Here is a 16,108-nt window from a genome sequence, read left to right on the forward strand (position 1 = left end):
GGCTTCCGGGAAGATTTCTCCAAAATAAAAGCTTAGATTAGAAACTTTATTCATCCCACCACGGGGAAATGTACTTGCTACAGCAGCAGAGGAAAGTGTAGCATACACTACAGAATTAGAAAAAAGTAGAAAAGGCAAAAAAACAAACAAAAAAAAACAACACAATAAACAGACAGAAATATCTATAACCTACACAATAAACATCAAAAAACAATCAACCTTCAAAACAGACAAGTACTGACGATAAAAATGGCATGATGTATAAAAAGAATATTGTAATGTAAAGTGACCATAGTGTAAGAAATATTGCAAAGAAAGTGACCATGATACAAATAATAATATTATTGCAAGCATCTATCTATCTATCATTTCTTTAATTTCGTTTCATTATTTGCTTTTATTCTATTTGATCCATTTCTACTCTATTTTATCTGTTTATTTATTTATTATATATTTTTAAATGAATTTCTTTGACTCCTCTCAATCCTTGTCTTTGTGTTCAGGCCTGGAAGATGGGGATTTTTCATACAATTGTATGTGAAAGATACCATGATTAGATAGAATCAGAAATACTTTATTAATCCCCGCATGGAAATTGGGTTTGTTACAGCAGCTCCCAAACGGTAAGTGAGATAGTAAGTGAATAGCAAGAAAAACATGTGAACACTATAGAGGTTGGATAGTAACATCCCAAGAAAAAAAACTTTAACACTATACACCTATAAGATATCCTATTTTAACACTATATACACATGTATAAATAACAGTAAAATAAAACCAGTAACAGTAAATAAAAGCCAAGTAACAGTGAACTATACAATATGTAAATCTAAAACCTTATAAAGAATTTAGTCTTTGCACAGAGAATACACTGATTGTTTAAAGAAAATGACTGGCATGTGTGTTTTTCATGTAGGAATCAAAACATATATGGCATATAACCAATATTTTTATCCATACTTTAAATATTGTAGAAATAGATTGATGTGCGTCACTGCACTTTTATTTTGATAGTAAATCCGTTGCAAACGGAAGTCGTTTCTCTCCTCCACACTAACTTTACAATTCTTCCATCGCATACTCATGGTTGATGTGTGGTAGCTTCATTTTACTGCCACCTAGCCACTGTATATCCCCAAAACAGACAAACATAAAAACACGTTTGCCTTAAAGGTCACACACTAACATCTTTGTCCAAGCAATGAGAACAGAGGTGTCTCTGCCCTATAAATTGCATAGCTCATGGACAGAGGGAGACACTGATGCAGGATAAATATTTCCTGATTTCCTGGATCTCTTTTCTGATTTTTGTTTTGTTTGTTTTCTTGGTGTGTTTAATTTTAGCTGTTCCCATCACACAGCAGATGAGAATAAACGTTAGTATAATTGTATAAGTTAACAGAAAAGTCGCTAAAATAAATGTGTAGATCTTTTGTCACTCATACGCGCCTGGTTCAATATATATTCTCCCATATTTAATGGATAAAGGGAGTGATAAATGAATATCTCCTCATGTCTGAGCAACTCTGAAGTCCAGAACTGAAGGTTAGTTTTAGTATTTGGAATAACTATAACTCTTGTTTAACATCCTTTTGTTTTTATAACCTGAAGTTATGGATTTTCCAGTGGTTATCTTGACAATGTCATGAGATCATGAGATCAAAGTCCATATGTATCCATTGTGCACAAAACAAACACCCAACCCAGCCACCTTGATGTGTCTCTTTTACCACTGCATAGGATAGTCATTGTTCAAACAAACTACATACTGTACATACCAGCGACCATAAAAAAAGCTTATTTATTATCATTTTAAAGCGCATACTTGCCTTTGATACGGTTGCCAAGCGCTTTGAACCCATCTTATGTGTGCTTTAAGAAAAGATGTAATACTATAAACCTGTAATTGAACAGTAGTGGTCAAGGTCAAAGCACTTTGACTTGACATGATGATGAAGGAGGGGTGAACGAGGCAGTTGTAGATGGATAATATGAGATTGTGGAGGGTTCACAGAGTCCTAAATGTCTGTTTGATCAGTTTTAACCTTTGTACTGCTTTGAAAAATCTAGATTTGAGAGCTCAATGTGAATTTCCCCTTCCTTTATTTTCTGTCACAGTGCCCATAAACCAAGGACTCAACTGTAACTCTTGCTGTGATGGTGCCCACGTAGTAAGGAGTAAAAGTTTGCAGCTGTTTCAGGCATAAGTGTGTTTTTATTTGCCTTTTCCATATTCACCCACCTGGCTGGCTCCTGCTGCTATTTAGCCCAGTTTCTGATGAAAAAAGACAGCTTTGTGCACAGGCGTTTTAAAAATATGTTCTATTAGTATTTTATTTCTTTTAGCATTTTATTTTAAGAACACTGAAAACATGTCTGTTTCTATGTGCCTTGTGATAAGCTGGTGACTTGTGGTGACCCCACCATCCTGGGTGGATGGATGGATGAAAACATGTTGTAGGTGGTCACAATCGTTTTATCATAAGCATCTGTCTATGTTATCACAAAATTCTCAGTGCATTGTGAAAGATCTGCTATTGCCATCTGAAAAACAGTGAAAAATAAGTCTACATGATTAGTGATTCAAGTTAATTATAAAGCAAAAAATGTCAGCCGTTCTCTTTTTGCGGCTTCTCCAATGTGAAGTTTTGCTCCTCTGGGAAATTTTGATGGACATTTTTACTAGTTTCTGACATTTTAAAGACCAAACAATGAATAATTAATTAAAAGAAAATAATTGTTAATTGGAATCCTGATGTGAGGCTGAATTTTATTGAGTGGGCTCTATAAGTCTAATGACTATATTTCAGTGCCTAACATTTATTTCTTAGGCGCGAAGTCATTGGAGACACTTCTCTCTTTGAGCAGGTCAAGAAAAGCCACACCTCGACTGACATGACGTCATATAAACAAACAATTAATACTGCCACGCTGTCAACGCGTGGAGATAACATTGTTTACTCACTTATGTTTGTATAGAGTGATGATGTGATTGTTTAGTATGGTTTGCTTTTCAAAGTCCACACGGTTATGTAATACGACGTCTGTCATGTTTGAACACAATTTAAATGTGCGTATTTATCGGGAAGACACTACATTAAATTTTAATCACAAGTCGTCGTGATCATCTAGAGTTGTTCCAGTTTATCTGTCTTATGTTGGTGACCAGCTGACATATAGTGGTGAGCCATATGCGTCCATCTAGTCTAATGGAAGTTAAACAGGTGTGCTATGAGCTCACCGCACAGTGATCTGAAAACACAATGGGAGCGCTCATTACCTGAGGTTCAATGGGAAGGAAGTCCATTCATTGTTCTGGCAAGGAACACAGTGTCTGGTTGCCTTGACCAGAAATCATTGTGGCGGCGCGTGTCGTAGAATTACCTGTCTAACCAGGTTTGACTTTTTATATTTTATTAAAAGAACACGTTTATCAGAAACTTAAAATCCATCATTTATGATTTTTTTTTTGCTTAATTGATTGTTTATGATTTGAAAAGCACAAGCTTTGTCGTTTCAAAACCACTAAAAATGAATAACCTGACTCAGCCATTAGTCAGCAATATACGCAGGGCATGTTTCTTTCATTCATTTAATTCATTTCAAAGGGCACATTATATTTCATTATTCATTTTTATGTAAATATAAAGCTCTCTTCATAGCTGAGTGTGGTTTACAACGTTTACAACAACTTCCTCATTGATATTTCCACATTTTTTCTGTCTCTGCGAGGTATCGCATGCTTTTTATTTTCAGGACATTTTGTTTCAGCGTCAGTGAGAGCAAAAAAAGAAGCTGGTGGTTATTCCTCCACCCTGACACACTTTCGAGGAAAATAAAGTGTTGACATGCACTTACTCTCCCTGGATTAACATACATGTCTAAAGGGGGAAAAGCATAGCACAGCAGTAGAGAGGTGTGGCCACATAGCTCTCATGACAGGTAGACATGGGGAGGAGCTCATTTACCTGTGCAGAGCAGTCAGTGCACAGTGGACATTACACCTGTTGCTCTTCCCAGGCTCTCTCTCTCTCCCTCCCTCCCTCTCTCTCTGCATTTCTCTCTCCCTCTTCCTGTCCCTCTCTCTCTTCCCTTTCTTTTCAACTCAACTGGTCTGGAAGCACCAAAGGGAACTGACGGCCTCACCATGGATCCCAACGAGGCCGGTGGAAGTGAGAAGGAGAAGGAAAAAGAGAAGGATAAAGTGATAAAGAGGAGGAACCGGCCTATGTTTCTGCGTTACCTGGAGAGGAGAAAGACGGACACTATTGTAGCTGATGACACGGCCAAAGGTGACATCAACCTGGGGACGTTGGTGAGGAGGAGCCAGTCTGACAAGACGGAGTACAGCGCTAAACTTAAAGGTACACCAGATAATGACCTCCCCAGGGGTCAAAACTATGGCAACAATCTATACACACGTCAGCCAACACTGAAAAAGTCTCTCAACTCTTTACATATCCAAACTTGCCTGTAACACACATACCAGGTGGATTTTCAGACAAGTATGTCTACTGTAGATGGACTGTAAGAGCAGAATTTATGGCTTGCCGGGCAAAATTCAACACATGCAAAGACAGACGGCGTGCGGACTGCTCTATAGCTCTGGATACTAGGCACCTGTTGTGTTATTATGTGTCGAGCAGGAGATACTCCCACAGGGGATGAAGCCACATATGCAAAAACTCAGGCACAGAGGAGTGGCTTTAGAAGTGTTCCAGACCAGCAAGTAAACAAGAACTATAGGCCAAATACACCTGTGAAGGATGAAGGGGGATTTACGGATTCGTTTTCATCACAAAAGTTTGGTGTATGAGTTTCAAGAGATGTCAAAAAGTTTAATGCTAAACAACCATTTGCGACGTCTGACACCCAAAAAGTTACTAGTTAACTAGTTGGAAAGGAGAAAAAAAAAAAACATTAATCCAGCTGGGTGACCTCATCACAAATGCTGTCTGGCCTTTTCATAGCCGCATTTCAGAAAAAACTGGATTCACCTGTCGATTGGGTGCGTCCAGCGCCTGGGAATGCTGTACTTCAGGCAAAATTACTTGTATCACCGTGGCAGCAGGAACTCCTGATTAAAGATTAGTCAAAGTATGTAAGCTTCCCTTTGCCACTTGTTCCAGAGGTTCATTTTCTTTACACCACATGTTAAAAGTGGCACCTTGCCTAAAAAAGGCAAAGTATAACCTACTTCTCACTTGTTGTTGTACTGATAAGATAACTTTCACACATAGACAGACAGACACACACACTTGCCTTATCAGCAGCTACTCTGTTTACTTGAAATAGAGACACTCTCTCCTCCTTTGTACTTTCTGTTGTCTTGACCAGCCTGCATCATGGCATGCAGGGTTGTCAAAAAAAACAACACTGGCCATGTTTTCAGTAAACTAATCTCCCACTCTGCTTGACATCGGTCCCACACCTGACAGGCAGCATTACATATTTACAGTGGTATTACCATTGCAAATATTGACAGAACGATGACTTCACCGAAAGAGGAAACATGTGAGTTGCTGCTCCGCAGTCACTTCTCATCTGCTTGTCAGACAGGTTGGTCGAGCCGCAGAACCATGGCAACATGACATCAATGTCTAATTATTTACAGTAACTAAATATAATAGTCCTGGAAATGATTTACAAATCATACATAAAGGAAAAGTAATAAACCAAATATTCATTTATCCACATATCATGCATGGATAAGGTTACTTTGATGTGGGTTTATATTGTTTAAGGACTGAAATCTGTCTGTGTGTGAGAATGTGTGTCCCAGCATAATCCAAAAGATATTCCCAGTATTCTTAGGGAATGTGTGGCAAAGTCTGACGTTTCATTTTTCTTGATGGCGATACATGATACACCGTGCCTTGTATTCAGTTCTGGGGCTGTCTGTTGGATCCCTTTCAGTGGGCTGAACGTTGAAAAGCCCTGTATCCACTTTCATGGGAACTCCTGTGCCAGCAACCAAACCTCCGCTAAACATAATGCTGTCAAAAGGATAAGTCAGCACAGTTTGAGATCTGCTGCTGAGTCTTGATAGGCTATAATCCATTTTAGTTTCCGTAACGTGAATGGGTTAGCAGGGAGGAATCTATTCCAGTTTTGAATGGGGAAACTTTCACTCAGAGAATTCAAAGTCTCTTAAGACACACTCATTAAAACAGGCCAGAAAATACTGGAGTAAATATATGAAAAGATTAAAAGTAGAATCTGCCCAACGAGTTACCAAAATACCTCAGCTGAACTTTTTCTCACGGGTGGAGGTTTTCAGATTCCAGGGTCTCTTTTGACACTGAAAACCCACCTAGACACATGATACCTCTTTTTTTACAAAACATTTCCTCCAGTAAAAAAGTTTCCGGTGGTCCTATAATGAAAAATGTTATCCCAAAGCAAAACGGTGGAAATATATTAACAATGATTCGCTCCAAAGCCTCACTGAACTCACACAACAGATAACCTTATCTCTTTCTTGAAGTATTAATAGGCATTGACAAGTTAATTAGTAACCGCTGAAGGAAAAGGCTTATAACTGCACCGTTTGGTCATATGATGCGCTGTACAGAAGAAAGCTGTGATTCTTTATTAATTATGCCTGTTACACTGTTGTCAATCATTCAGAAGCAATGAAAACAGAAGTAGGACGGAGGGTGTAGCGATTTCAACTGATGCACCAACTGTATGCCAACTTTAAACCAGGCATTAAAAGGTGATCTGTATCAAGATACAAAAACATGAGCTTCCAATTGAACACAATAATCATTCAGATTAATGCTCAGGTTTTTTTTTTTTTAGATTTTCAAAGAGGCGATGATTCACCTTATAAATTTCCTGTATCTCAGGAAAAAAGAAAAAAAGTGTAAGGTGAGCAGTGTTGCAAGCAGAATGTGATCAGATCTTGGCCAGACTCAGTGAGCCAGCCAGCCTTTGAGCACAGTCTGTACAGTGTTCGCATTCATGAGTTAGTACTGCCCACTGGCCAGAAACACATGACCCATTTTGCAAAAGGCAGCCGCTACTTACTTTACATTCTCCTCCTCATGGCAACACTGTGACATTCACGGCATCTGGAACTTGTTGTTTTATGTGGCCTGCAACTCAAAATAGATACGTTTTTTTTAAAAGAAAATATAGGTAAAAAGAATAATGTCTCTACACCTGCCCTCATTATTTTCTTTTCTTTTCCTCTCTTTCTCGCCTGCCTTGCTGATCGTGTGCTGAAATGGGAATAAGATCTGGTCCAAACCCAGAAATATAGCAGTGGGATACATGGTGTAAATACAAAGGGTGTGACTGGACTAATTATTACTCGGATATCTGGATATAATATGTACAATGAGTGCAATTAAACATACTGTAAAGAAGGATAGACTTACCTCGACGTCTTACGGTTAAATCTTACATAATGTTTACCTTTGTGTGTTTGTGTGTGTGTGCATAGGTGTGTAAAATTAGTAAGCCAAGGACTGTGAGTATATGTATATGAACCTGTGTGAATTTGTCAGTGTGTCTGTGTCCTTATAGGTGTATGTTTATCACTGTGTGCCACTCCCCCCCATACACACACACAAACACACAAACACTCCCAGTCGGAGCAGACAGAATGCCTGAGCACGCTGTAGCATTACATCAGCGGCACGATTACTTCAGTAACCTGAGACGAGCCTCACAGCCTTCTGTCTCCCTCCCTCCCTGCTCCTCTCTCTCTCACTCTCTCTTTCCATCACTCCTCAGAGAAGGAAGTGTTGTGTATCCTCGATTAGGCACCAAGGAAGCATCCCTCTTCCCTGAGCAGACACTCATGGCTGCCATGCAAAGCACAGAGCAGCCACAGACTGATTAGGCAGCAGAGCAATAAAAAAGAAGAAAAAAAAAAAAAGAGAAGTCAGCCTGACTGGCATACTAAGCGAGGCCTTTTGGCGCTCGAGTCAAAATAATTAGATCACCGTGAAATACGGTGATCTAAATGGCTGCTAGGGCGTCAAGCGGTATATGTTAAAAGATATGTAGGTTTATCTAAGCATGCACAGCCCAAAGGCCAAAGTGTTTACCAGTATTAAAGAAAATGTGACACAGATGGCTTGAAATGCTGGCAAAAAATATTTTTTGGGGAAAATGCAGATTTACAAAAAAACAAAAAAATGTAGGTGCACTCACATCTTCATCAGTTTTCTCTGTCCTTGTATGACCTGTATTACTCATTAAACCAGGTGCTGGGACAGTATTTATTCATTGCCTTTTCCCCGCTGTATGATATTTTATGTCTGTTAATATAGTTTCATATTGCCAGATGGCATTTATAAATGACTTTGCACTTTGCAAACCTTGGTCAACGTTTGTGAATGCCACTCTATGCAGCTGCACCCTAAGATTAGGCAGCTTCCCATCAGCTTTCCATACATTTGCTACGGTACATGAGCATGTAACTGGTCACATCTGAGCTTATTTCTATTTTATATTAATTCCATGTCATCTTTTTGCAGAGAAAATGACACCACATGACCTGTCCACGCCCCCCTCGCCAGCACTGGACCCGGAGGAGGTCCGTTTGAGGAAGATGAACCGCAGGGCAAAGGTCATTCATGAACTTGTGCAGACTGAAAAGGACTACCTCACTGACCTGGAGCTGTGCATCAGAGAGGTGGTCCAGCCTCTCCGAAATGTGCAGGTAGGAGCTCCGCAGGACCCAGAGAGAAAAAAGTCTCTTGCAGGCTAAAGGTGTTCTTAGAATAAACCTTTTTAAAAAGTCGAGAAAACGTTGATGTTCAGCTTATTTATACTATGAATGAAGATGTTTGTTGTTGTTGTTTATTGATATTTTGATTGAACATATACTATAAACTAATTTTAATTGTTTAATTTGCATGAAGATGTCCAAAATAATTTAAAGTATGTGTTATATTATATATTATAGCTATGTATATGTACGTATACGTTTTTTACAGTGTAGTTTCCTTACGCTCTGTTAGGTTGTGGATGTAGACAGGCTGTTCACCAACATGGAGACAGTGTGTGAGGTATCTGCAGCACTCCTTCACAGACTGAATGAGGCGATGGCTGACCCTGATCCAGAGGCAGTTGTCATAGGTAATACCACTTGGACTCGCGCCTGATTTCTTGATTTAAATCTTCCGGTTAATATTAGACAACAGATGTATAATGTATCTAATGAGCTGAGGGACTTTTTCTTTTTGAAGGAGAAGTATTCATCCAGGCGAAGGCAGCTTTAGAAGATGTATATAAGATTTACTGTTACCATCATGACGATGCCAACATGTCACTGAAAACCTATGAGAAAGAGGAAGAGATAAAGCAACATTTCACCACGTGTGTATTAGCTCTGAAGTAAGTCACTTCCTCCAAGTATTTTTTCAAATGATTCAGAACTTCCCCAGTATTATAAACACTGAAATTCACTGGAAATACTCTTGGTGGTGACTGTTGTTTCTTTTTAATTACAGAAAAATCTATGACCAAGAGTAAGTATCCTTTAATTCAATAATTATGCTGGCATTTAAAATATACTGAGTCTCATATAATATATCCTGTCACATGTAGATCTTGATTGTTGTGTTAAATCAGCACTTTTGGATGTTGTCATTCACTGTAGCTCATATCAGTTCGTGTTGTTTACTGTTTACTGTTGCACAGAGGGAAACCCAACTTGCTGGACATGGGTTCACTGATTATCAAACCAGTTCAGAGGATCATGAAGTACCCACTACTGCTTCGGGAGCTGTGGCAGGCCACACCTGAAGACCACCCCGACTGTCGGCCACTGCAGGAGGCATTCACTGCCGCCAAGATCATCAACGTTAACATCAATGAGTTCAAAAGACGCAAGGATATAGGTGAGACTTCATTAACGCATATTTCACTACTGATGTCGTTCAAATATGTGATTTTGCGACCTGAAATCAGGTTCATTGTAAATCATCTCCTATGCTGTCTATACTGTATGAAATACATTATTTTAATTTTGGTACCATATTACTGTTCACTCTCAGTTATGAAGTATAAGAGGTTGGAAGATGAAGGCACGCTGAGAGGAAAACTACACAAGTTCAACATCCACTCTATCCGCAAGAAAGGCGACAGGTTTGCTGGCTTTCTCAAGATCCTCACTGGAGTTGAACCACAGGTAAGAAATAAATAAATAAATTCACTTAATGCTCACCATAATTAATAAGATATACATGGAGTTATGAGGTGGATCACCATAATTAATAAGATATACATGGAGTTATGAGGTGGACTTGAGAGTTGGCTATAGGTACATTATATCAATGCACAAATTGTTACTTTATGCAGTCGTTAGTGTTATTTGCAATTTTAGAAACGTTTTCCTAACTCGACAACATTTTTCTCGTCTTTCCGTAGGTGAGAGACGAAGTGTTTGACAGAGAGGAGAAGCTGTTCAGGAGTCTGGAGAAGGCTGTGAGGCAGCTGGTCAAGAATGTTCAATGTTACCTGCAGTATGTTCAAGTAAGTTAGCGTTTGATATTACATAAAAAAGTGTTTGTTTTTGATGGTTTAAAATATCCTGTCAACTTTTTTTCCTCGTTGTCTTTTCTGCAGGAGATGGTGTCTGTCGCTGTCCAGAACGTCCAGGACATGCAGAACATCGTCAAGGAGCCAAACAAAAATGGCATAAATGGCACATTGCACAGTAATGGTCATGACCCCTATAAGCACTTTGTAAGATTGGCTTTTTTTTTTGTACTTCACCCAAAAATGTTATTAGTTTCATTTAGGCCAGCTTTCCTCTCCTCCATTTCCTCCCTGAATCGTCTGTTTGCATCTGTCCTTGCTGTTCTTACGTGACCTCCCATTCACCCTCCTGTGAACTGAGTCATCTGTCACTTTGCCTGTAGCTACCTGTCCTCTGTCCATTGTATTAATCCTCTTCCTCTATGCCTCTAACCTTCCTGCTTGATCCTTCAGTAAGTCTGCCAACTTCCCTCTCCCAACCTCTTCTCTATGTGGATTGCACTGTTGTCACTTCAGAGATAACTATACCTTTGACTCTGTGTGTAGCAGCTCGTCACTGCAGCAGTTTAGCACTGCCTCAAACCAAAGTCTGTAATGAGCTTCACAAAATAAGTGTAGACACAGAGGCATGTGTACTCCGAGAAGAAAAGCAACAGACGTGAAAAGAGTTTCACGGTGTCTGCTATAATCCAAACACGACAGGTATAACTGCTTTCAGGAGACGGAGCATTTTCACCAAAGACACAGTCCATACTTTATGTATGGTACAACCCATTATGGTGTTTGTCTGCATGCAAATCAAGCTGGAGCTGCTCTGTTATTGTTGTGTATTCCAGATGAATGTTAAGGCGTACCTTTGTTGAGAAAATTGTTCTGAATTAGAGACACTGCTGCGTGCAAAAACAAGACATTTAAAAAATCGGAAAAAAAAACACACAAATGTACACTAAAAGTACCTGAATACTTAGACTTATACTGGATGCCTGTATTTATCGTCTGCTGCCTCTCTGACTTCTTCCTCCAGAAAGACAGTATGGAGCGCTTGGTCCTCGCCCCCCTTTCCTCCCTGCAAGGCATGTTCACAGCCCCACAGAAGCTCATCCAGAAGCGCTATGACAAATTGCTGGATTACTGCAGCCGCCTGGAGCGCTCTTCTTCTTTTTCATCCTCGTCCTCCTCGTCATCCACCACTGCTTCATCTGCTTCGCTGGTGTCAGAAGACCCGCCTGGTCCTGCCAGGAGGGACTACGAAGCTCTTAATGCTTTGCTAGTGGAGGAGTTGCAGAGGTTCAACGTGGCCGCCTATACTATCCTGACCAACTGTGTGGTGTACCTGGTGGCCCTGCTCAGAGGGTTGATGGATAAAATGCTACTTTTGTCCCCATCCATACAGCAGCTACCAGTGAGGATCCCACACACAGATCACATTAATAAACACAATTTATTTTTAGTCTATTTAATATTCAAACTAAATTGTATTGTGTCTTTTCAGGCTCCGTTGTCAAACATGGCTGAGGTGCAGAACAGCATCATGGATATGCTGAACAATCTGACTTTTGTCAAAGATAATGCCCAGAGGTTAATGGAGCGAAAAGTCAGCTTCGAGAGGCAACGAGACAAGAAAATAGCGGTAAGAAAATGGAAATCTAGACTCCATTATTCACGTCTCCAGATGAGATTGCGTGTTATAGCCTGTAGTCTGTGTTATTTAGATCCCTGGTCAGTTTGTGTCGGTGTCTGCAAACCTCTCATTGACTCCAGGTCGAAACAAAAGTTCCAAACATTCCTTCGACTCTTTCAAAATGTTTTGAACTGATTCCAAGCCATAAATGAGCAGCTATGAGTCTTATCAAAGGCAAACACAGAGAACAGCTCCGGGTTGTGATTAACTGGGGCACTTGGCAACCCAAAGCTCCACCAGGTATCAATCCCCTGAGGTATTTATAATGTATGTGCATGTAGGTGTACGCATATGCATGCACACCTGTACATATATGAGAACATGCTTGCGCTTGGACATGCGAGTAGGTTCATTAGAAACTACCTACCCCCAGGAACTTAGCAGCTTTCACCCTCCCTTGAATACCCTCGTACACACAACACGCCTACATGCCTTTATGCTGTGCTGTCCTCCAGATGCCCGAGGTGCAGCATCAAACCGAGGAACAGCGCGCCCGGCTGCTGGCAGAACACCCACTTAACCGTCTGTACCAGCTGAAGAGAAAGTGCAATGGCTGCCAGGAGCAGGACCTCAGCCTGCTGGAGGGAGAGCTGGTGGCCCTGCTGGAGGACACAGACCCATTAGGCAGCAGCAGCCGCTGGCTGGTTCACACTGGAGGCAAGTGTGTGTGTGTGTGTGTATGTGTGTGTGAGTATGCATGAGGACAAAGACCCTCAGGGTAGGGGTAGCTCATGGCGCATCTTGTTTGTAAGACACACAAGGTGAATTAACTTATCACACTAGATCATCTGCAGGTATGGTCGGTATGGGTCTCCTTTCATACATATTCCACTGTGAGTACACCTGCATCTATTAGATGACTGAGGCTGTGTAGATACACACAAACTTTACTTTCTGACACCGACAAGTGAGCACGCAAGAATCAGTCCCAGGAGCTCTTGTGATGTCATGGTTGCTGGTACCTCTTTGCCTGCCTCTGGAGATGGTTGCCTCACAACAGGGACAACTCCATAGCTTGTCTCCATCTCCCCTCTACGTCTTGCAGAGACACCTGAGATACCAATGTCTTGTTTGGAACAAACCGCTGCACGTTGTAAGCAGTGTTACTTAGAGTTCAAAGCCTCTCCCTATGGGTATTCAGAAACAAGGACGGAGAGATGCCGCTTGTGCGCTTCTCTGTACTTTGCAATAACAAGTTCCTTTCTCTAGAAAAAAAAAAGTACATTCTTCACAGACTTGTCTTTTCCACTGGGATTACAAGCATTCCCAGGAACTTGTTGTTCATTCTTCTGTTGATATCACCACTATGAATATGCTTGCCTCATATTTACACACTTTCCAGCTCCGTGTGAGCAGCTTTTGCTTACAGCCTTAACGCAGTCCTATATATTAAACACACATTTCTCCTCTAGAAATTATACCTGTTTATTTTCTTGATTGACAAAACAAAATCACAGTTTTACAGTGTAGAGTTTGTTCTGTAATTAACTAACAGATGGGTCAGATAAGATATGTCTCCATGTATTGGTTAAATACATACATTTAAAAAACAAAAGAGTCTCTTGGTCACTGAAAACAGCTTTTATTGGATCTTCTATCCAAGAAATAAATAAAAAGGTTGACAGTGTGTTCAGTGGATTATCCAGATGACTGATCCAGATACTGTGTTGCCTTTTTACTGTAATTTTTCAGTGTTTTAAGCACCATGCACCCTCATTTTATCGTGACAGAGGCAGAAATCTAAGAGATTACATAACTTCAGAACCTGGACAAGATAAAACTCTTTAAAATGTCTCATGACTCAAAGGTCAGGCATGACAAAACTGTCCCTTCGTGTCACTGTTAGGTACAACGGGCTATGTTTACTCCACATTCCTGAAGCAGTACAACCCTCTGAGGGACTCGCAGCGGGCAGCCCAGATGGTCAAAGAGCAGCAACACCAGCAGCCGCCTGTCATGGTGGATGAGGACTTTGACGACCTCAGTCTGTTTGTGTCAGGCAGTGGCAGCAGCAGCCTGCGCAGCTTCAACCTCAACACCACCGACAGTAGCTCAAGCCTCTCTGGACTACAGGTGGAGACAGAGAGCCCTGAAGAGGTGGAGATGTCAGTGGATGCTGAGAACGAGCAGGTGTGTGTCTTTTTAGAACTGTTCTTGATCCATATGGACCTCATGTTACGATACTACAACACTTGGGACCGAAGAGAAAGGCTATGAAAAAGAACCTATGTTGAGCTCAGTTTGGTTTCCAGCGTAAGAACAGTCAAGGTCAAGAAGATTAATGTTCCTTGAAAGGTTTTGCAAAATAAGCAGCTGCAGAAATACTACATGCCAGCATGCACATATGCATAGATAAACACCTTGAGGCAAACGGGAAATGGACCAAGGATTATCAGAAATTTGGCAAAATAAATACCAAAGTGGAAACACAACAAACCACACACACACACCACATAAACCTCATAATTACAATAAAATATCAGCTCAGCAAGCTATGTAACTTTAACTGGGTTTTCTCGTCACATAAGAGTCTTCACCTGTGAAATATGAGGGTTGTTATCATACACGGCCAGTAAAACCGAGGTGTGAAGTTATATAGACTGGATGAGGAGGAGTTCTGGCAGTGCCATGGCAGCTTCACAGTGTCTCTGTCTAGTTTGCATTGAAATTAAATGGGGTGAATAACATTACATGATGTCACTCTGGCTTCAACACTCCTCGTGGCCGTGTCTTCATGTCCAATATGCCACTTTCCTTCATCATAACATGACAGTTATTTGTCTTTAAATATAAAATGTTGATGAGGGTCAGGAGACTGTAAGCAATGAAAATTAAGACTGGTGGTGACATCCTGTGCGTTTGGAAAACTGATGAACAGTGCCACCTTCTGGATTTACAGAACGGCACGCGTCAATATTATTTCATGTTATTTTATTTTATAGAGGAAAAGTACTCAGATACGTAAATAAATACTGGTACCACACTAAAAGTAAAAGTGTTACCTAAATAAAAGTATTAAAATGTAATCAAGTATAAAATGTACTTAAAGATTTCAAAGTAAAAGTACTCAATGAAGAAAATGCCCCGTGACTGTTCATATCATATGTTATCATTCAGTTATTACTACTCATGCTTTAATATAAATTCACCCATATAAATTTCACTATAAAATCCTACAACTTACCGTTGTAGTTTGTTGAGGTGGAGCTGATTTAACTATATTTCCAACTGTATATCCAACAAATCGTACAAAAAAACCCTAGTACCTTAAAATCATTATAAAATAAATAAGTTAATAATTCAAATTAAAAAGGCAGAGTCTGAAAACCATGAAAAATAAACATTTATCAAAACAGATTTCAGTTGATTTTCTGTCAGTCAAATCATTTCAGCTGTACTTGTGTATACTGTTGGGTACTTTAATTCTATATATTTTATAACATTTTTTAAAAAAAAACAAAAAACGTCAGATTACAAAGTGCAATATTTCGGAGTTGAAGTTGGAGGCGGCCTGAAAAGAAGTTGGGTATGATTAAATTTGTACTGAGTCTACTTGTGTAAATGTACTTAGTTACATTTCATTGTGAGCTGCTCTAAAGTAACTTTGTTCAATTTACTAAAACAAACAAAAGACACCTGTGAACTACGTCAGGAGAATTTGCTTCACCCCTGATTTCACCTAATTTGTGTCTCTTTTCAGTTTTATGCCGTGTACGCATTTCAAGCCCGCTGTGACCAGGAGCTGACCTTAGAGGAGTACCAGCACGTCCGCATCCTCCAGTTCTCTGACCTGGGAGGCAATAAGGACTGGTGGTTAGCCGAGTCGAACGGACAGAAGGGTTACGTCCCTGCCAACTATCTCGGCAGGATGTCTTACGCGTAAATATTTATTAAGAAACCGAACCATGAAGAACACGACACCCAGCA

General features: G+C 40.2%; 1 protein-coding gene across 1 annotated transcript; it reads left to right on the forward strand.

The window, feature by feature from the left end:
- The first annotated feature begins 3,985 nt into the window (after positions 1 to 3,985).
- arhgef38 (Rho guanine nucleotide exchange factor (GEF) 38) lies at positions 3,986 to 16,100 on the forward strand. Its single transcript, XM_019255294.2, has 14 exons — positions 3,986 to 4,364; positions 8,493 to 8,677; positions 8,979 to 9,096; positions 9,207 to 9,354; positions 9,471 to 9,488; positions 9,661 to 9,860; positions 10,017 to 10,150; positions 10,390 to 10,494; positions 10,588 to 10,707; positions 11,525 to 11,902; positions 11,993 to 12,130; positions 12,637 to 12,838; positions 14,028 to 14,311; positions 15,882 to 16,100. The coding sequence occupies exons 1-14, from the start codon at positions 4,148 to 4,150 to the stop codon at positions 16,062 to 16,064; spliced, it is 2,430 nt and encodes an 809-aa protein (XP_019110839.1). The 5' UTR covers positions 3,986 to 4,147; the 3' UTR covers positions 16,065 to 16,100.
- The last annotated feature ends 8 nt before the right edge of the window (positions 16,101 to 16,108 follow it).

The sequence above is a fragment of the Larimichthys crocea genome, chromosome X (assembly GCF_000972845.2).
Source record: "Larimichthys crocea isolate SSNF chromosome X, L_crocea_2.0, whole genome shotgun sequence".
Lineage (NCBI taxonomy): Eukaryota > Metazoa > Chordata > Actinopteri > Sciaenidae > Larimichthys > Larimichthys crocea.